This window comes from Anomaloglossus baeobatrachus, chromosome 5, assembly GCF_048569485.1.
Source record: "Anomaloglossus baeobatrachus isolate aAnoBae1 chromosome 5, aAnoBae1.hap1, whole genome shotgun sequence".
In the NCBI taxonomy this organism is placed as follows: domain Eukaryota; kingdom Metazoa; phylum Chordata; class Amphibia; order Anura; family Aromobatidae; genus Anomaloglossus; species Anomaloglossus baeobatrachus.
Window position 1 is genome coordinate 401,431,541 of NC_134357.1, and position 22,161 is coordinate 401,453,701.

Consider the following 22,161-nt stretch of genomic DNA (forward strand, 5'->3'; position numbering starts at 1 on the left):
CTGACTGGACTCGAATGTGCTTGCCCGCCAACAGGTGGTGAAAGGCTACGAGAGCTAGGAGCACAGCTCTGATTTCCAGCACGTTGATCGAGAGGGCTGATTCGGACGGAGTCCAAGTGCCCTGTGCTCGGTGGTGGAGGTATACTGCTCCCCAGCTGGATAGACTGGCATCCGTGGTGAGAATCACCCAGGACGGGGCCAGGAAGGAGCGTCCCTGAGACAGAGAGAGGGGCCGAAGCCACCACTGAAGAGAGCGCCTGGTCTGTGGCGACAGAGCCACCAACCTGTGCAAGGAAGAAGTCCGCTTGTCCCAACAGCGGAGAATGTCCAGCTGCAGAGGACGCAGATGGAACTGGGCAAAGGGAACCGCTTCCATTGACGCCACCATCTGACCCAGCACCTGCATTAGGTGCCTGATGGAATGACGGCGGGGCCTCAGCAGAGAGCGCACCGCCAGATGGAGGGACTGCTGTTTGACTAAGGGCAGCCTGACAAGTGCCGGCAGAGTCTCGAACTGCATCTCTAGGTACGTGAGTTTCTGGGTCGGAGTCAGAGTGGACTTGGGCAGATTGACAAGCCACCCGAATTGAACAAGAGTGGCGAGAGTGAGAGAGACACTCCGCTGACAGTCTGCACTGGATGAAGCCTTGACTAGAAGGTCGTCCAGGTAAGGAATCACTGCCAACCCCTGGAGGTGCAGAACCGCAACCACTGCTGCCATGACCTTGGTGAATACTCGAGGGGCCGTGGCTAACCCGAAGGGGAGAGCCACGAATTGGAAATGTTCCTCTCCGATTGCAAAACGTAGCCAACGCTGGTGTGAAACTGCAATTGGCACATGCAGATAGGCATCTCTGATGTCGATGGATGCCAGGAAATCTCCTTGGGTCATTGAGGCAATGACTGATCGCAGAGACTCCACGCGAAAATGCCGCACCTGAACATGCTTGTTGAGAAGCTTGAGATCCAGGATGGGCCGGAAGGAACCGTCCTTTTTGGGGACTAGGAAGAGATTTGAGTAGAAACCTCTGAACCGTTCCCGGGCGGGAACCGGTACAATTACTCCGTTGGCCTGCAAGGATGCCACGGCCTGAGAGAAGGCGGCGGCCTTGGAGCGGGGGGGAGTTGACAGAAAAAATCTGTTTGGCGGGCTGGAAGAGAATTCTATCCTGTAGCCGTGGGAGATGATATCCCGCACCCACTGATCGGAGACGTGTTGAAACCACACGTCGCCAAAGTGGGAGAGAATGCCACTGACCAAGGACGTTGCTGGCTCGGCCAGATAGTCAAGAGGAGGCTGCCTTGGTGGCAGCAGCTCCTGCGGACTTCTGTGGACGCGGCTTCTGGCGCCAGTTGGGCTTCTGGTCCTTGGCTGAGTTAGTGGACGAGGCAGAGGGCTTAGAAGACGACCAGTTAGAGGAACGAAAGGAACGAAACCTCGACTGGTTCCTTCCCTGGACAGGTTTCCTGGTTTTAGTCTGTGGCAAGGAAGTACTCTTCCCGCCAGTAGCTTCCTTAATAATTTCATCCAGTTGTTCACCGAACAGCCTGGACCCAGCAAATGGGAGCCCAGCAAGGTACTTCTTTGAAGAAGCGTCTGCCTTCCACTCTCGAAGCCACAAGATCCTGCGGATAGCGAGGGAATTAGCCGAAGCCACCGCAGTGCGGTGAGAAGCCTCCAGCATGGCAGACATGGCGTAGGATGAAAAGGCTGAAGCCTGGGAAGTTAAGGCAACCATTTCAGGCATAGAGTCCCTAGTGAGGGAATGCATCTCTTCTAGAGAAGCAGAGATGGCTTTGAGAGCCCACACTGCTGCAAAGGATGGGGAGAACGAGGCCCCTGCCGCCTCATATACAGACTTGGCCAGGAGGTCAACCTGGCGGTCAGTGAGATCCTTAAGTGAGGTGCCATCAGCCACTGATACAACTGTCTGGGCTGAGAGTCTAGACACCGGAGGGTCTACCTTTGGTGAGTGAGCCCACTCCTTGACCACCTCTGGTGAAAAAGGAAAACGGTCATCAGAACCACGCTTTGGGAAGCGTTTGTCAGGACAGGCTCTGGGCTTGGTCACAGTGGCCTGAAAACTGGAGTGGTTAAAGAACACACTCCTTGTTCTCTTAGGCAAGGTAAACTGGTGCTTTTCTGCCAGAGAGGGTTGCTCCTCTGATACTGGCGGATTGAGGTCCAGTACAGAATTAATGGACGCAATCAAATCACTAACATCTGCGTCACCCTCGGTCAGATCAATGGGGCACATGGAGGTAGCGTCCGAGCCCCCAGTAAAGATATCCTCCTCGTCCTGCGAGTCAGCTCGTGAATCAGAGCCGCGGGACGAGGAAGGAGAGGGGACCCTGCATCTCCTTTTAGGAGGACGGGGTCTGGGAGCAGATGAAGAATCCTCTGTGAGCTCTGCAGAGCGAGCTGTAGCAGCAGAGGCGCCCTGAGAAGGGGGCTGATGCATGCTCAACAGAGTCCGGGACAACTCTCCCATGGAGTCGGCAAAGGACTGGGAGATAGACTTAGAGAACAATTCTACCCAAGCCGGGGGTTCAGCCACCGGGGCCGGAGCAGCCGGAGGGACCACTGGGGAGACTCCAGGCTGAGGCACCACCATGTTAGAGCAGGCATCACAATGTGGATATGTGCTCGGTTCAGGCAGTACGAGCTTACATGCACTGCATATTGAGTACAGCCTTGCAGCCTTGCTCCTAGTGTGAGACATGCTGCTGAGGTGGGGGCTCTGAGCCAGAATGACCCCCAGAGAGTGTATAAGAAGGTCCACAACCGGAGGTTGTGGCTTACCAGACCGTTTGTGTGCCCTCCGGATCCCACAGCTCGGACCCCCAGACAGATTATGCAGAGATGCTGCAGCCAGCGCCGATCGGTGTGAGAACGCTGATAAAATGGCGCCGGAGCGAGGAGAGGGGGCGGAGCCTAGTCAAAGAGCGGGATCCGGAGGGCCAAGGAGATATACAGGGGAGGGAAACATCTCCTCAGAGAGGAGTGTCCTCCCCTGTGCCAAACGGCCGGTGGGCGGCGCCGCACTGTGCCTCTGCATGACTGACATGCAGGGGCAGTGAAAACGAAGCTAGGCCTCAGGCGAAGCCGGGGCCTAAATTTTACAATGCGGCCGGCGCGCAGGCACCCTCGGCGCGGTTCTCTGGTGAAAACCAGAGACCTGGCCGGAAATGTCACAAAAGTTAAATAACACACTCTCCCCAACAGTAAAGTGCAAGGGACCCCCTGACAATAACGTCTCAAATACTTAGCTTGTGAGACGCAGGGCCAGGTCCCTGAGGGATGAGTGCTCCGTCCGGCAGGATCCTGAAAGGGCTGCGGATGGAGACCGGTCTCCTGCAAGGCAGTGAGAACCGTGCTGGCTCCCACTTCAAGCCAGAGCCCGAGGGATGGTGAAGGAGCGCGGAATGTAAGGCTCCAGCCCTGAAATCAACCTTAACAACACCGCCGACACAGTGGGGTGAGAAGGGACATGCCGGGGGTCCAGGCTTTGACCCGCTTTTCTTCAAACTCTTTAAAATCAAAAATCAGATGAGAATGCATGTGTGGATGTGTGCCTCCTGAACACAAAGCATTGAACTGGCTATATTTGGTTATCCAGGGGGTGTATATGCTCGGAGGGAGGAGCTACACTTTTTAGTGTAGTACTTTGTGTGTCCTCCGGAGGCAGAAGCTATACACCCCATGGTCTGGGTCTCCCGTAGGAACAGGGAAGAAATTGGATTTTATTTTTATTTTGGAGATCTTCGTTCTTTTCTTTTAACATTTATAACTCTGATGACAGATTCTCTTTAAAATGCTTTTCCAAGATCCATGGCCTCTAATGCAGCCAACAGTCTTTAAAATGTGCCAAGGGAATGTTCCTTCCAAGAATCACTTCTGCTCCTTACTATTTCAAGCATCTTCGTTGTTTGTTACTTAATTGAACAATATTTTAAAGAGCTTTCTTTAGACACAAAAGAAATATTTGATTCCTAAAGAAAAGTTCTCTAAGATTGAGAATAAATGCGATAACAGGTGGAAGATCGTGGGAACGTCCAGCTATGATTGTGTGATGCCCTGGCCTATCAGGTCATCACAGGGTATTGTTCAATCTGCCCTTCCGCACAGTATCCATCCTCTTTGGTTACGGATCCTGGTCCTTTGGTGTTGCTAACAGCTTGGCCAATCAAAATCCTAGGAACACTTCCCACTTTAACCTACCAGACACACCATTGGGGGGCCTGAAGGGAATAGATGTACACATGGGGGGTTGGTGAGCGGAAAGTGACAGTTGAGCTTGGAGAGTTGAGCAGTGGAGAGTGAAAGGAGAGGAGGTGTAGTGGTGGCTCTCGTGAGGAGAGGCCACGGAGGAGAGCTCCTGTGTACTAGGTGGCAGACGTTGGTCTGGGCCTGGTAGGAGCTAGAACCCCAGTCGCAGGAGACAGTGTCAAGGGGCACGGACTGCCGAGGAGGGCGGCCGGTGGCCTTGAGCTATCACCGGGCAGGGGCCAGGGCACGATGGGGTACGTGGACCCTAGGCCAGAAAGTAGCTTCACGCGTTCCGGTAATTTACCCAACGGGGGTGAAGACTTCAAGTGTCATCCCCAACCCGCTCCAAAATTGGGGTACTAGCGCACCGAAGGGATAGGACTTTCCCAATTTAGTCCAAAGAAATCCTACGCGTGAACCCCGAGAGCAAGCTCACTCCATTAGCCATACGGGTGAGCGGGGCCCGAAGAGTTTTATACCCACGGGTCCAACAGAGACAGAGGTGCCAAGGACAGGGCCACAGGCTAACAGCAACACCAAGGGCACGGACCCAAGCATGCTCCCTACAAGTTGCAGTGGTGCTCAGAATTCTGGTTTACAAGCTGTCGGTGTGGTTATTCCTGGACTAAGTGAGTACACTGAGATACCCCTGTTCCTACCCCAGCATCACCCATTCACCAACCGTCCGATGGGCCCCGGGACACAAACCCCCTACCCACAGAGGGGTTAAAACATCAAGCTGCCACACCATCGTCACCGGGCTTCCCAACCGCAGCGGTGGTCCCTCACATTACCACGCAGCGTGGGTGGTGCCACAAACTTTAAAAAAAAACAACAAAAAAAACGTGTATATAGTCCCCTGGGTCCGGAGAACCCTCGAGCCACCGCGGATCCAAGCAGCAGAGGCCAGGTTACTGGCACGGGTGCGGCACAATTGCAAGTAACGTGAGTGACATCACCGCTCATCACGCGGTTCATTCGCTGCCTGAAGCTCACTGCGGGCGATCATGTTCTATGCCCGCACACTGTAACTTCAGATCGAACAGAGGAGAATCCTCATGGGACCTCATGTGGATTACGTCAGACCTGGGTGTTAAAGGGGTGAAACAGGGTGAGTTTTTTTTTTGTACTTTACTTCAAATAAAGGATTTTTTTCAGGTGTCTGTGTTTATATCTTTTCACTTACAGATTAGTAATGGAGCGGGGGGGGTCTCAGAAATTTCCCATTACCAATCTAGGGGACTTAGTGGCAGTTTTCAGCTGCTACCACAATTGCCACAGCACTAGGGCAATCGGGGATGAGCTGGGTAAAATTCTGGGATTGTTGACAATCCTGGGCAGCTGCATGTTATTTTTAGGCTGGGGTGGCCCAATAAGCATGGACCTCATGAGAATACAAGCTCCCAGCTTTCGGCTTGGGGGGGAGGGGGGCACACGTGTATAAAAAAAAAAAACAAAAAAAACTGCATGCGGTTCCTCTTATTTTGATACCCAGTCAATATAAAGCATGGGCTACAGCCTATAGCCGTATGCTTTATCTGTGCTGGGTATCATAATATGGGGGGACCCGAAGTGATTTTTATCTATACATTTTTAAAGCAATAGTTGCACGCACAGTGCCTATGATTTGTTGCAGTCACAAAATGCTGTCACACAGGGTGAGGGCGTGTCTGATTGCAACCAGAGATGCCGGGACTGCCGGTTGGTGGGGGAAGCAGTGAATATGTATGGAGGATAATAAGCAGCCCAGGAAGTAGGGTTAGAGCCGCACGGAGACTCTGCCAGTATAACGCGCCTACTTTAATCCCCCTATCCCTTCTACCACCATTTTAAAGAACTGGATTCTGGTCCCCATAGACATATAGATCTGCGAGTCGGCCCATCACTAACAATGACTAAAAACATACTGCTAAAGCAACCCAGGAATTTTTTTTTTAAGGAAAAGAAGTGGAATATTCTGTAATGGCAATCACCAGATCTCAACCCTTCAAGCATTACACATGCTTAAAGTTAAAATTTAAGGCAGAAAGACCCACAAACAAGAAACATCTGAAATCACCTGCAGTAAAGTCCTGGAAAAGCATCACAAAGGAGGAAACCCAGTGTTTGGTGACATACATGGCTTCCAGACTTCAGGCCAGTGGCGTACTGAAAATGGCGGGAGGCCATGCGACTGTATGGGGCCTGTGAGCTGGGGAGGGTCATGATGCTTGCTTCAGCTGGATGTGCATCCCAGGGCGTGCATCCAGCTGAAATGCATTAGAGCACAGAGCAGTTGGGTCCCTATGGTGCAAATATGCCCATCGTTTAAGGAAATTAATATTCACTGCTCCCCACACCCATAATAATGCTCACTGAAGCTGGATTTATGGATTATGGGTGTGGGGAGCAGTGAATATTCATTCTTTTTAATAGCAGCACATGTAATCACTCAACCACCGGCTTACTGCATCTGCTGCGCAATCACATGTGCCAGCTATTAAAGAGAATCAATATTCACTGCTCTCCATGCCCATAATCCCAGGCATGGGGAGCAGCAAATATGCCAGTAACTGATGTAGGTGTAAGTGTGCGCGCATAGCAGTAATGTCATGCTCTGTGACGCTTACACGCTGAAGTCAAATACTGGCATCAGACGAAGACATCACGCATTGGGGGAGCAGATGCAAGGCAAGTAATAGTTTGTTTTTATTTTTTTTTCTCACTGTGCAGTGTAATGAGCCCATACATTGTTACATAGTTACTAAGTTAGGTTGAAATAAGAACTAATTCCATCTAGTTCAACCTTCCTCCACCAGTTCTACATTTGGTCACTAAGTCATTTATAACCAACAATGTTTTGTGTACTGAGGAAATCATCCAGCCCTTTTTTAAAAGCTGTTATAGTATCTGCCATTACTACCTCTTGTGGTAGGGCATTCCACAGTCTGACTGCTCTAACTGTAAAGAACCCTTTCCTATTTAGCTGTCGGAATCGCTTTTCTTCCACTCGCAGTGAGTGTCCCCTGGTCCTTAGTATTGTCTTTGGAAGGAATAAGTCATGTGCCAGTCCTTTATATTGACCACACATGTATTTATACATATAAATGAGATCTCCTCTGAGACGTCTTTTTTCTAAGCTAAACATATCTAACTTTTTCAACCTGTCATCATATGGGAGGCCTTCCATTCCTTGTAATAGTCTAGTTGCCCGCCTTTGAACTGACTAACTTGTGAAGGTCCTTTTTAAAATGTGGAGCCCAAAATTGGATCCAATATTCTAGATGTGGCCTTAAAAGTGATTTATGGAGGGGTAACAATACGTTGGGATCCCGGGATCTCTCTTTTTATACACCCTAATATCTTGTTTGCTTTAACAGCTGCTGCCTGACATTGAGTGCTGCTGCTCAGCTTATTTGTATTGAGAATACCCAAGTCCTTCTCCTGTTCTGTAGTCCCGAGTTTACTTCCATTTAATGTATACGCAGCTATAGGATTACTCCGTCCTAGGTGCATTACTTTACATTTATCAACATTAAATCTCATTTGCCAAGTATCTGCCCATTCTGACATCTCATCCAGATCTTTTGTAATATTGTGCTATTAAGGTCCGTTTTTAATATCCTACATAGTTTGATGTCATCAGCAAAGACTGACACTTTACTATCATGCTGGGGACATATACTGTATACCAGGATGGGCCTAGGCTGCGGACAAATATCAGAATGGGGGACATATTTAAAAGGAAGTGGCCCAGGATGGGGGAGAATACATAATCAAGTTAGCCAACTTGAATGGCTTTATAGCATTTAGAATGCAACAATGGCCCATACATCTGACCAACATGTGGGGCTGGTGATGGGGTCCAGGCCCAAACTTTGCACCGGGTCCCATTGGACTCTAGTTATGCCACTTGATAACAGACCCCCTTTAGAAATGAATCATAGTAATAATAATGGCCAGCCATCTACTTTCTCTTGGGGGCATGGCAAGCTGCATCATATATTATGACTAATGAAACAATATTTGTAGTACTATGTTTTATGACACAATGTATCATGGCACAATTTACTATGGTACTGTGAATTATGGCACATGGCATGATGTATTATGGAGCATCTATTTCTGGGCAAGCTCTTGGACAAGGTTTGGCTTCTAAGGCTATGTTCACACACCGCATCTATTCTTAACCAAAGAGATGCAACGTTTTTGGACCCCAAAAAATGCACCCGTGGCAAAAAAGCATAAAACACCTGCGTTTTTACTGCATTCTGCCCAAAGTGTTTTGACTTAAAAAAAAAAAGCGAAAAGCCCAGGTCCAGACGGGTTCTCAGCGGGTTTCTATAAACAATTTTCAGAACTTCTAAATCCTCTGTTCCTATCGGTCTGTAGATATATATCTGCAGGGGGTGCGTTCTCTCCCCAGGCGTTGATGGCCCACATCACAGTTATACCAAAACCAGGGAAGGACGCATCTCTTTGCTGCAACTATAGACCGATCTCGCTCATAAATCTAGATATCAAGCTTTATTCTAAAATGATAACAAATAGGTTACGAGACCTTCTTCCCAGACTGGTAAATCCAGACCAGGTGGGTTTCGTGCCCAGAAGAGAAGCCAGGGACAACACCCTGAGGACCATCTCCCTGATTGACGGCGCAAGACGTCACAGGATCCCCATGTGCATCCTGTCGATAGATGCAGAGAAGGCGTTTGACAGGGTGCACTGGGGTTCATGTTTCAGGTCCTTAAAAACATAGGGTTGGGAGAGCACATGATGAACAGAGTTACAGCACTCTACTCTTCGCCCACAGCACAAATCAAAATAAATGGCTCCCTCTCAGATTCCTTTACAATATGTAATGGAACAAGACAAGGGTGCCCCCTTTCCCCATTATTATATATTCTGACCATGGAACATCTGGCGGTGGCATTGAGGAGCAATATATCAATTAAAGGGGTTACATTTCACAAACAGGACCATAAATTAGCTTTATTCGCAGATGATCTGCTCCTGTAAGTTACCTCTCCACTCATTAGTCTACCCAACATAATGGCTGAATTGCGGAGGTTCGGATCTCTGAGTAATTTTAAAATAAATACTCATAAATCCGAAATACTGAATATATCTCTTCCTCCAATGCTGGTGACTCAGCTCAAAGCCTCTCTCCCCTTCAAATGGCAAGTGGATTCATTGACATACCTAGGAATTAAACTGACGGCAGATCCCCTTGACCTCTTTAAATCAAATCACCGCCACATTTCCAGGAAGTTAGAATTAGACCTCAATAACTGGAACAAACTCCAGCTTTCATGGTTTGGGAGGATAAATGCGATCAAAATGGACCTGTTACCGAAGCTGCTTTATTACTTCCAAACCATCCCCTTAGTATTGCTGGCCTCTTTTTTCTCACGTCTGAAATCTAGCATAACCAAATTTGTCTGGGCACATAAACGCCCACGTATTTCCCACAAAATATTGAGTAGATCAAGGGATATGGGAGGAACTGGACTCCGTAATCTCCTTTTGTATAGCTACGCCTCTTTAGGGACGTGCGTTCTGGATCTATTTAACTCAGGTGAAACGAAAAGATGGGTGGAAGCCGAAAGCGCGCAATCTGATGTTGATCCGAAGGTAGTTATTTGGACCAGAGCACCACCCAGCTCCAGCTCTATCACAGTACCCTTTATCACAAAGCAATTGCGGAATTTTATGTCCCGAGGTAATAAATATCTTGACTTGTCCTCCATTCCAGGCCCATTGACACCGGTCCATAGTAATTCAGATTTTCAGGCGGGTTTCCATAGATCATCATTCCTCCATAAAAGGAAGAGTGACCATCCTATTATTCGGGACTTTATCTCAGACACAGGTATTAAACCCCTAGATAATTACTCTTCAGATATCACCAAATCTCAAGATATGTGGTTCTTCTTCGAACAGCTGAAAAGTTTTATAGTGTCTATGGCTAGGAGGGTAGACATCTATAGGGCACTCACACCCTTTGAGGCCCTTTGCCTAGAGAAGGATCCTCCAGGCCATACCATTTCGACCTTGTATGACTTGTTTCTCAGATGCAGAGGTGCGAGGGATGGCTTGCCTGGGTACTTTGGGAAATGGGAGAGAGAGTGGGGGAGGTCATTCTCGGCTGAGGAGCGGACCAAAATCCTTCTCTTTATTGGTAAAACTTCGCTGAATGTGATATCACAGGAAAGGTGCTACAAGATCCTATCTAGGTGGTATAGGTGTCCTGTGAGTATCCATGCTGCCTTTCCATCAGCCTCTGATGTGTGCTGGAGATGCCAAAAGGAGAGGGGAACCCTCACTCATATCTGGTGGTCATGTCACCGGTGAGATCATTCTGGGAGAGCATTTTCCAGTTACTCAATAAACTTTCCTTGAGGCAGATCCGGCCCACAAAAGAGTTAGCTCTCCTGTCCCTCGGGAATGTTTCTGCTTCAGGGTTTAGGAAAGGTTTATTAAGACATTTTTTAACAGCTGCCAGAAACCTACGGTAATTCCAAGATATTGGAAGCAAACTAGAATCCCATCACGGGATGAATTCATAGCAGAGTGCAACGAGATCTTCAGGATGGAGACCTTGATAGGTCAGACACTCGGCAACAAGGACAAAGTTGATGCTACGTGGGCCCCGTGGATCATGTTCAGGGACTCGCCGGATATGGGTCTATGGATTCACGGGGGGGCAGGTATGTAGGTAATTTTCCATTCTCTTATTTCTGTACCTAGAAGGTTAGCCTTGAAAATGTGGTTTTGATGTAGGAGGGCGCGTCCACTCGGGTGGGAACTCTTTGTACCCTTCCCCTTTCATCTTACTTTCCCACGTTTCTGTTGGCTTTACTGTCTCTAAATTCTTCTTCCACCTCCTCTTCTTTATCTCTTTTTTTTCAACTTGTTCTTCCTATTTCAAACACATACGAATTGTACTTGTTATTTTTGGTCGCCAGTGGCGCAGGTGTAGTCAAAGAACTGTTGTGTTTTTAGCAGCTAGCTTGGATATATACTCTCTGCCTGCGCGCTGTGCAATTGTTTGATTATCTTCTTCTATTCTAATAAACTTTGATTTGAACCAAAAAAAAAAAAAAAAATCTATTGACTGGAAGGGTTTAAAACAACAGTCAAAAACGCAAAAAGAATTGACCTGCTACATCTTCAAAAACGTAGCCAGGATGCAGCAAAAAAAAAAAAAAAAAAAAAAAAAAAAGAAGATGCCCAGTGTAGACAGCAAAATAGAAATCTCAGACTTTGCTGGGAGAAGGAAATGCATGCATTTAGGTGCATCTCTGTGACCTCAAAAATGCACCAAAAACGCAGCAAAAGATGCAGCGTGTGAACATAGCCTAACTAATACATAGCATGTCTGGAGTAATTTCATGAGTGGAATTTATTAAGTGGGGCGTCAGAAATATACCAGAAATGTAATTCATAATATATTCTCCTGAATGTGACCCTCTTTTGACCTGACAATCCATCTGTTCCATCCACAGGTATGTCATATTCCTCCAACAACTGCCCTCTTCATTGAAGTGTATTCTGTCCTGTATCCAGAGGCGGACTGGCCCACCAGGAGGTCGGGAGAACCCCCGGTGGGCCCCTGCTATTGATGGCCACGCCCCCTAGGCCCCGCCCCCCTACCCCCCTTGGGCCCCTATGGATATATGTGAGAGGGCCCCCCCCTCCCCCGGCCGGTAATTTCACTAATCATATCGGCACTTTGCCGATATGATTAGTGACAATTCCATTGCCTCTTCAGCGGCAAGCAGGGAGAGCGATCTCCAGCTCTGCCTGCTGTCACTGTCAGTGCCGCGCGGCTCTGACTCTTCTATGCAGCCAGCGACACTGCAGGAGGAAGCAGTCTCAGAGCGATGACTGCTTCCTTCCTGTGCAGGTGCTGGCAGCATCGCGCTCCACAGGACGGACCCGTCGTCGCCCCAGGCCTGACTGCAGGAGCAGCACGTGAGTATAGAAGGCGGGGGCCCCGGGGGGGGTGCGGGGGCCCAGGGGGGGGTGCGGGGGCCCAGGGGGGTGTACGGGGGCCCAGGGGGGCAAGCAGGGGCCCCGGGGGGGGGGGGTGCGGGGGCCCAAGAAGCGAGCAGGGGCCCCAGGGGGGGTGCAAGGGCCCAGGGGTGGTGTATGGGGACCCAGGGGGGCAAGCAGGGGCCCGGGGGGGTGGGGTGCGGGGGCCCAGCAGGAGCCCAGGGGGGGTGCGGGGGCCCAAGAAGCGAGCAGGGGCCCAGGGGGGTGGGGTGCGGGGGGGCAAGCAGGGGGCCCAGGGGGGCAAGCAGGGGGCCCAGGGGGGGGCAGGGGCCCGAGAAGCGAGCAGGGGCCCCGGGGAGGGTGCGGGGGCCCCGGGGAGGGTGTACGGGGGCCCAGGGGAGCAAGCAGGGGCCCGGGGGGGGGGTGCGCAGGGGCCTCGGGGGGGGGGGGGGTGTACGGGGGCCCAGGGGGGGGTGTACGGGGGCCCAGGGGGGCAAGCAGGAGCCCGGGGGGGTGCGGGGCCCCAAGATGTGAGCAGGGGCCCCGGGGGAGTGCGGGGGCCCAGGGAGGGTGTACGGGGGCCCAGGGGAGCAAGCAGGAGCCCGGGGGGGTGCGGGGCCCCAAGATGCGAGCAGGGGCCCGAGAAGCGAGCAGGAGCCCCGGGGAGGATGCGGACGCCCAGGGGGGGTGTACGGGGGCCCAGGGGGGCAAGCAGGGGCCCAGGGGGGTGGGGTGCAGGGGCCCAGCAGGAGCCCAGGGGGGGTGCGGGGGCCCAAGAAGTGAGCAGGGGCCCAGGGGGGGTGGGGTGCGGGGGCCCAGGGGGGCTAGCAGGGGGCCCAGGGGGGCAAGCAGGTGGCCAGGGGGGTGCAGGGGCCCGAGAAGCGAGCAGGGGCCCCGGGGAGGGTGCGGGGGCCCAGGGGGGTGTACGGGGGCCCAGGGGAGCAAGCAGGGGCCCAGGGGGGTGCGCAGGGGCCCGGGAAGCGAGCAGGGGCCCCGGGGTAGGGTGCGGGGGCCCAGGGGAGCAAGCAGGGGCCCGGGGGGGTGCGCAGGGGCCTCGGGGGGGGGGGGTGCGGGGGCCCGGGGGGGCAAGCAGGAGCCCGGGGGGGGTGCGGGGCCCCAAGATGCGAGCAGGGGCCCCGGGGGGGTGCGGGGGCCCAGGGGTGGTGTACGGGGGCCCAGGGGGGCAAGCAGGGGCCCGGGGGGGAGGGGCGGTTCGGCATGTGGAGACTGTGGGCAATCAGATCAGTAACATTAACCCTTATTCCATTCAAATGTCTGCACAGTCAGGGGTGGGATTCAGCCGGTTCTGGAGAACCGGTTGTTAAAATAGCAGCCGGTTCCCAGAACCAGCAAGAAACAGCTCCAGCGATCCGGTTCCCTGTATTCATTTGTGTTAGTGTCTCTTTAAGACACTGACACAAATGAATCCCTGTACCGCCGTATGCGCCGCACTTCCGGGTTCAGTGGACCCTGACCCGGCGTGCAGCGACGTGCTGATGCTGCAGAGGTCACGGCAGTGTGGGGAGGTAGCTCCTCCTCCTGCCGTCTGTCAGCGTCAGGCCCTGTGCGCACTAGACATTTTTGCTGCGTTTTTAGCAGCGTTTTTTACCGTGTTTTTTTGCAGAAAACTATGTAACATTGCTTCCCCAGCAATGTCTATGGGTTTTCAGAAGTGCTGTCTGCACACAGCGCTTTTTTGCGTTTTCACTGCGTTTTGCACCCATTGAGTTCAATGAGATGTTCAAAAACGCAATGAAAAACACATATTGCAAATATAACTGCGCTTCTATGACTAAAAACGCGGCTGTAAACGCAAGGGGTGAGCAGTACAGTGACGTGTACAGGAAGAGGATTCCTTCTGTTGGTAAACACAGAAGTGTGAATTCTCCCAGTACCGGCACCGCTACTTCCATCTCCCGTCCTGTGCCACGTCCGCTCCCGTGCGGCGCCATGTACGGGCAGGAGATGGAAGCAGCTGCGAAGTCAAAAGTGAACAGTAGAGAAAAAAATCTCATACTCACCTGTCTGCAGCCTCCCGGTGCCATGTCCGCTCCCAGCTCCTCTCCCAGTACCGCCACCCCTGCTCCGGCTGTGTGCAGACGGCCGGGACACCTCCGATAGCTGCAGGACCTGGCGCTGATCACCTGATGCGGTCACCTGACAGAATCAGCTGACAGTGACAGTGGTGACGCCGGCTTTTTACTACCCGGCCAGCTAAACTATCAGCTGATGCAGTCAGGAGACTTTATCAGCTGATTTCCGCCGGGTCCTGCATTGATCGGTCTGACAGGAGTCTGCACTGAAGTGTGTAGTTTGTTTGTTTTTTTGCACTGATGCATCAGCTAATTGTATAAACTGCTTTAATACAATCAGCTGCTGTGTGATGGAATTCACATCCTTGATCCTGACACATCATCAGATCGCTTTGCCTTCCAGCAAACCGATCAGATGATATTGGATCCGGATTGGACGGCGTGGGACCCTAACCCAGGATTACTGCGGAGGGGGGTTCTTTATTTCAATAAAGATGGAGTCACTAATTGTCTTGTGTTTTATTTCTAATAAAAATATTTTTCAGTGTGTTGTGTTTTTTTTTTATCTTTACTAGAAATTCATGGTGGCCATGTCTAATATTGGCGTGACACCATGAATTTCGGGCCCAGATGTCACATCTCTGCTGTCCAGAATCCCGAAGTGTCTATCTGCTATATCCTCCTTTTTTTCCTCTCGCTTCCTAAAGCTCAATGTGGCCAAAACTGAACTAATCATCTTTCTTCCATCTCACCTACACTCTCCACCTGATCTATTACAATAAATAACACCATTCTCTCGCCAGTACCCAAAGTTCGCTGCCTCGGAGTGACCTTTGACTCTGCCCTGTCCTTCATACCACACATCCAATCCCTCACCACCTCCTGCCGTCTTCAACTCAAAAATATTTCCAGAATCCGTCCTTTCCTCAATTCGCACTCTACAATAATGCTAGTGCATGCCCTCAATCACCCGCCTTGAATACTGTAACATCCTCCTCTGTGGCCTCCCTGCTAACACGCTCGCCCCTCTCCAGTCCATCCTTAACTCTGCTCACCGACTGATCCACCTCTCAATAGCACCCCACTTCTCTCTACAAGTCCCTCCACTGGCTCCCAATCTTCCACCGTATCCAATTCAAACTACTAACACTGACCTACAAAGCTGTGCATAATCTGTCTCCTCCGTATATCTCTGAACTAATCTCCCACTACACTCCAACACGTCACCTTCGGTCCTCCCAAGATCTCCTTCTCTCCTCCTCTCTCATTTGCTCCTCACGCAACAGACTCCAAGACTTCTCCCGTGCATCCCCAGTCTCCTGGAACTCGCTGCCTCAACACGTCAGACTATCTGCTACCCTTGCAAGCTTCAAACGGAACCTGAAAACTCATCTGTTCAGAAATACCTATAATCTACAATGACCTCACTGCTTCACCACCGTGCCGAGCTGCCGCCCGACCACCGTGCCGAGCTGCCGCCCGACCACCGTGCCGAGCTGCCGCCCGACCACCGTGCCGAGCTGCCGCCCGACCACCGTGCCGAGCTGCCGCCCGACCACCGTGCCGAGCTGCCGCCCAATCTACACCCCACCTACTGTCTTCCCCCCCCAAAATCCTATAAAATGCAAGCTCGCAAGGGCAGTGCCCTCTTCCCTCTGTCTAGTCTGTCTACTGTAACTTGTATATGTACTCTATGTATCCCCTTCTCATGTACAGCACCATGGAATTAATGGTACTCTAGAAATAAATAATAATAAAATTTAAGAACACCTGCTGATTGAACGTTTTGTTGTTTTCATGCCTGAAATAGGGAAATTGTGAGCTGTGTTGGGAATATGCACATATGAATGGTGCCAAACTGTACAGAACTGCAGAATATATTGGTGCTAAAAGTATAGCTGGTGGACAGCTCATTAAGCAGATCTGTATATTGCTATACAGTGGAACCTCGGTTTACGAGCAAAGCTTGCTGTAAATTTGTAACTCAGTTTACGAGCAATCTTTGGCGTACGAGCAAATACTCACCGAACACACTTCCGGTTCCGTGCTTTTAACTGCGCTCTGACCCGCTCTTGCAGTCCGCACACACACACACACACATTATGCTCACCTTACCTTCCGTTCCATCACCGGCCTCATGGTTCTTGTAGTTCGCCAGTACAGGATGTGTATCGGGTAATAATCACGACAATGGAGGAACTTCCACCCTCAGCCGCTACTCAAAGGCAGCACGCTGACCAGAGGTAGGCAGCTCATGCCGTTGACGTCAGCGCTCTGACAGCGGAAGCTCCTGCGTCGGTCGCGATGGTTACCTGATACACATCCTGTATCAGTGAACTACAAGAACCATGAGGCCAACGATGGAATGGAAGGTAAGGTGAGCATAATGTGTGTGTGCGCGTGTGTGGGGAGAATGGCACAATAGGGGACCAGGATGGGACATTGAACAAGTTGTGGAACAAATTGTCTGAGCTTGCATTATTTCCTATGAGAACCTTTGCTTTGCTAGATGAAAAACTTTGTATACAAGCACACTCCCAGAACGGATTGTTCTCGTAAACAAAGGTTACACTGTACTTCTTTATAGCACCAATATATACTGTATCGATTGCTGCCGACACAAAGTTGAATACATCCTCCACCAACAAAAAGAAGCTGTCTTGCGCATCTGAGTACAAAGTCAGATCCAATTTTTTCTTTTTTTATTCCTGACCTGTTGGACCAGTGTGAAATGGTGAAAAATAAAACACAGAAACCAACATTTTTTTTTTTATTTGTTTTATTAGCTGCTTTGAGTCTATACAAATATTACAGTATAAAGGTAAGCATTTTCCAACTTTCATTCACCCTTAACAGTGAATAAAAAAAAAAAAAAAAGTCTGACACAAAGCAGCAGATTAGATTTATTGCCAAAACAGATTCATATGAAACTGAATAGGGGAATGTATATACATGGTCAAAACATTTCCACAAGTTACTAATATAATGTGCATTTCTGAACATTCTCGCCATCTGGACTCAAACGTCAATGCTCGGAGATAGTATGGCAATACTTTAATAGTCCAGGTATCACTTAAAGAGGAGAAATAGGCTTTAAAGTGCACCTTTTGCCCACACAAAAGACAACCACCATGGTACTCGACTTTTTGTCCAAGTGTAGGGTGTTAGGCTTCACATGACATTGAGGAAAAAAAATAAAAAAAATCTGAAGACTCTTATATTACTTGCACACTTATGTGTTAATAGTTTTATTTACTATACATATTCATTACTATCAAAGATTAAAAAAAAGGAGAAAAAAAAAATAAAGCAATAATCTGACTCTTCTATAGTCTCCAACATGGTGATATAAGCAGTAGCACTTGCACAATTTTTTATTAAAAAAAAAAAAAAAAAAGTGGTTACTGTGTGGAAATGGGTCGGGCTACAGCGATTTAAAATGGCTATTGGATTAAAAAAATAAATGGTAATTTTTTTTATGGTTTTTACAAATAAAGAAATAAAACTTTACAGTTGTGCCTCTTACATTAATTAAAAAAGGAACCATTTTTTTTATCCTGCTAAACAAAAAAATAATGAAAAAGTGATAGTTGTGTGGATAAAAAAACAAAAAAAACCAACACCAACATTTTAATATTTCTTTATATTAGCAGATTTGTATTGGAGATTATTTATTTATATATATATATACATATACATATACATATACATATACATATACATATATATATATATATATATATATATATATATATTCTAATCTATCCAAAACTAATCTACTTGAATTAGATGCCTTTCTAACGGTTGTCTAGGTCATCATAGCTGTTATGTCCCTAAAACAGCGCCACCCCTGGATGTGGTATTGCAGCTCAGTTCCATAGAGAAGAAAACCAATGGATGGGAGTGGCGCCACTTCTAACGGACAACCCTTAAAGCAACCAACCCCGGTGAGTATGTTTGAGATGACTTATTAGAATAAAAAAATGGTCCCAATCACAAAGAACTGGATTAGCAAACATGGACAAAAAATAAAATAAAAAAAAAAATTCTCAGCTTTTTCACCTCAAAATTTCCACAATGTGAAAGGACGAGCTGGATAAACTGAGAACCGGCAGAAAAAAAAAAAAAAAATTCTGAAAAAAGTCTTAGTCGTGGGATATAAAAAGTCTTAGTCGTGGGATATAATCACAAAAAGCCAATTACCATCAAGTTAAAAAAAAAAAAGAAAAAAAAACCCAAACCCTCAATAGCTGTAGTGACACTGTGCATATGGCTGTGTACAGACAAGAGGAACACCAAGCAAGCGTGTGCCTTTCACGTCACTACCGGCAGGTACAAAGCACTATAAAAGGTGGGTAAATAGGGAGGAAAAACAACCTTGTACTACAGCTCCTAGATGATAGAGATACACTGCAAAACAAGGAGAAGCTTTTGGTATATTAAAATTATAAAAGAAAAAATAAGAATGTATTTATAAAAACTCTAGAAAAAAAATCTTGAGACCAATGGGATTTTTTTTTTTTTTTAAGATGTAAAACTAGCACGGCGCAGAGTAGTGTATCAAATTCAAGGCCCAGGAGATAAGGGGTTAATACACCGCCTCCAAAAAGCAAAATTCCCTATACTTAGAAAATATATATTAAAAAAAAAAAAAAGACCCCATGCAAAAGTCTATCAAATAAAAGCTTCTTTTAAAAAAGGAGAATCGGGGTAAGAGGAGGTGCAGGGACAGGGTCTTTGTAGGCACTTCTGTCTGGATTGTATTCTTCCACAGTGAGGAGCTAGAAGAGAACAAAAGAAAAACAGGATCAGAAGAAAACTCAATAATGGAGCAGTAATTTACGGACGACATCCCCCTTCTTGCCTTGTTACGAGTAGCATACACTAAAGTGCTCAGTGATTGTTGGGCGTATAACGGTATAAAAATCTCCAGCAGCACCAAACACTGAACATGAAGTTTCTGTATATACACAGTGCCCAAAGCAAGGCGCCACAGAGTGCCCAAAGCAAGGCGCCACAGAGTGCCCAAAGCAAGGCGCCACAGAGTGCCCAAAGCAAGGCGCCACAGAGTGCCCAAAGCAAGGCGCCACAGAGTGCCCAAAGCAAGGCGCCACAGAGTGCTCAAAGCAAGGCGCCACAGAGTGCTCAAAGCAAGGCGCCACAGAGTGCTCAAAGCAAGGCGCCACAGAGTGCTCAAACCAAGGCGCCACAGAGTGCTCAAACCAAGGCGCCACAGAGTGCTCAAACCAAGGCGCCACAGAGTGCTCAAACCAAGGCGCCACAGAGTGCTCAAACCAAGGCGCCACAGAGTGCTCAAACCAAGGCGCCACAGAGTGCTCAAACCAAGGCGCCAGAGATAAACTAATCTAGCAGTAGCACATGTCTATATGATATGGCTACAGAACTACAATTTGTGACCAGGTTAGGTTTGGTGGAGGCCCCTGGGACAAAGCCTGGCACAGCAACATCATATACCCACCACAAACAAAAGTGATCCATGCAAGTCAGAAAGAAAGGAAAACTGGCAACTCCCTTCAGCCGTGTTCACACATGGCCGCACCAAACTAAGCAATAAGCATCTTTTCTGATCATTGTGTTCTTTATGCTTTTTTCCTCTTATTTCAAGCGTTTAGTGCATATCTGAAGAAGTGCTTTTAATGCATTTTGTATGGTCCTGAAAAAAAAATTGTTCTACATGTATGGGGTTTTTTTAGGCTTCCATAGAACAGATAGGAAAAAAAATGCACTAGAAAAAAAAAAAAAGTTCCACAGTGTCTTCAGATGCACAAGTGGCAGAGTTTTCCACTTTGCTTGGACGGTTAGGGATGTACACATATTCCGTATATGCAGGAGAAATTTCTGCCTCTCATGGCATGAAAAACGCTGCATAAAACAGGTGCATTTTTGCCTCTTTTTCTGCAGATTTTTCCCCCATTCATTAATATAGTGAAATCTGCAGCAAAAATGCGAAAGGATTGATATGGTGCAGCTTTAAATTTGCAAGAAAAAACAAAACTCAACTGATAAAGGGCTTTTGGCCGAAACGTGCGTTGGGTGCAGGTGACGCCATTCCATCAGGAGGCGACGTTAACAGGTTTAGTCATTATTTTTTTTTTTTACTGCTGCATTAGCACATCCATTCCTTTATTTTTTAGCCACATATAATTGTGTTGGGCATTACTACACTGGGATTTGGATCTAGCTTCATATTTATATGCTTGCACACATAATTCTCATTTTGGCGATTCCCCTTTTCTCCTCCTGTTGATGAGCGCTGCAACCTTGTGTATCATTCTGTACTGACACCCCTTTTTTTTTTTAAAAAAATTCTGATAATAAAGATTATTCCTATATCCTTATTTCTGGTTCCTTTTTTGCTAAATTGGTTAAGAAAAAAATAAGCAATGTGAGCACGAGACTTCCGGAATCTCATTCACTTCGGTGGGACTAGTAAGTCTTAGGTTTTGTAACATATCTGTACAGAAAAAAAAAAAAACCACGGACAAAACTGCAGTGTGTGGAGAGACCCTAAGGGCGCGCTCACACATCCGGCTTTTCGCCGGTTTGACGCATGCGGGGCACGCCAGTACAGTATGATACAGTACAGTGGCAGCGCTGCAGCTTCCGGGTCACATGCTCCGGTCACATGACAGCATGTGACCGGCGCTTGTTGCGCTGCCACTGTACTGTATACACTGTACTGGCGTGCCCCGCATCCGTCAAACCGGCGAAAAGCCGGATGTGTGAGAGCGCCCTTATGCACAGAGTTTCTGCACACAACGAAAAAAAAACCAAATCACAGCAGTTGTTACATGTGAATATCATCATCGACTTCGAAATAGGGGCGACTTGTATCCGTCACCATGTCTCCTTGGCAGAATAAGATGGCAGATCTAACATTATAGGGGGTGGGTATGTCAGGTGCCCTTTCCTATAACCTGACCATTTGTGGTCTTCACAAGGCCGGGGTGACATGTTTCGGTACCGGTTGTCATAAGCCAGGCCCTACTATAAAGCCCACCCTCTTCCTTTAAAGGGGAAAAGATGACATTTAATCTACAAACAAGAATCTTTGGACACCATGCTGTGGATTTTAAGGCCATGTTCACACGTTGCGGAAAACATCCCCGCAATGTGTGAACAGGATTTCTAGAACCCCATTTATTGGTAGTGCTGTGCGGATTCCTGCGATGTGTGAACACAGCCTAAGGGCATCACCTCCTGCCTACAAACCTTGAGCGTGTGGATTCAGGAAATCATGTTGTCATTGTATGCCAGCCTTCCATGATCACTGTAGCCATCCATGGCATATTCTGGGTCCAGATCTCCCATGTTGTCTGGTGGCATGTCGTCGGCATACATGGCACGATAATTCTCCATTTCTGTAAGGATTGAATAGTCATGTGAAATAAATACAGAATTCTGAAGACCAAGAAAAACAAAATGGATAAAATCAGAAATGGCGATAATGATTTCATTGTACAGAGGAGACAAGTAATTTATATTGTGCATTATAATACAAGACACCAGCAGAGGTCCCCAGTGCAATAAGAAATCAGCATTTCTACAATCCATTCCAGAAACTTACATTTACACCATGGGCCACCAAAGCTAAACAAAGGGCCACTGAGTGCAGCGAGATTGTGAGTGTTTAGATTCACATAAAGGCCACGTCTCACTAAGCGACATCGATGCTGAGTCACGGTTTTTGTGACGTAACAGCGATCTCGTAATGTGTGACATCCAGCAACGACCAGGCCCCTGCTGTGAGGTCGCCGGTCGTTGCTGAATGTCCTGGACCATTTTCTTCAAAGGCGATGTCCTCCTGGGCAGGACGCATCGCTGTGTTTGACACTGTGTGACAGGGTCCCAATGACAGAG

At 48.4% G+C, this 22,161-nt stretch overlaps 1 protein-coding gene across 2 annotated transcripts in view; it reads right to left on the reverse strand.

Moving 5' to 3' along the window:
- Window positions 1–17,047: 17,047 nt before the first annotated feature.
- The window catches only part of JUP (junction plakoglobin), a 63,168-nt gene continuing 58,054 nt past the window's right edge, over window positions 17,048–22,161 (reverse strand). For both annotated transcript variants that reach the window (XM_075350196.1, XM_075350198.1), the window contains exons 14-15: window positions 21,514–21,662; window positions 17,048–19,061 (exon numbers count right to left, since the gene is read on the reverse strand). In XM_075350196.1, the coding sequence (XP_075206311.1) occupies window positions 21,529–21,662 (134 nt within the window). In that variant the 3' untranslated portion in view covers window positions 17,048–19,061; window positions 21,514–21,528. The remainder of the gene's footprint in view (window positions 19,062–21,513; window positions 21,663–22,161) is intronic.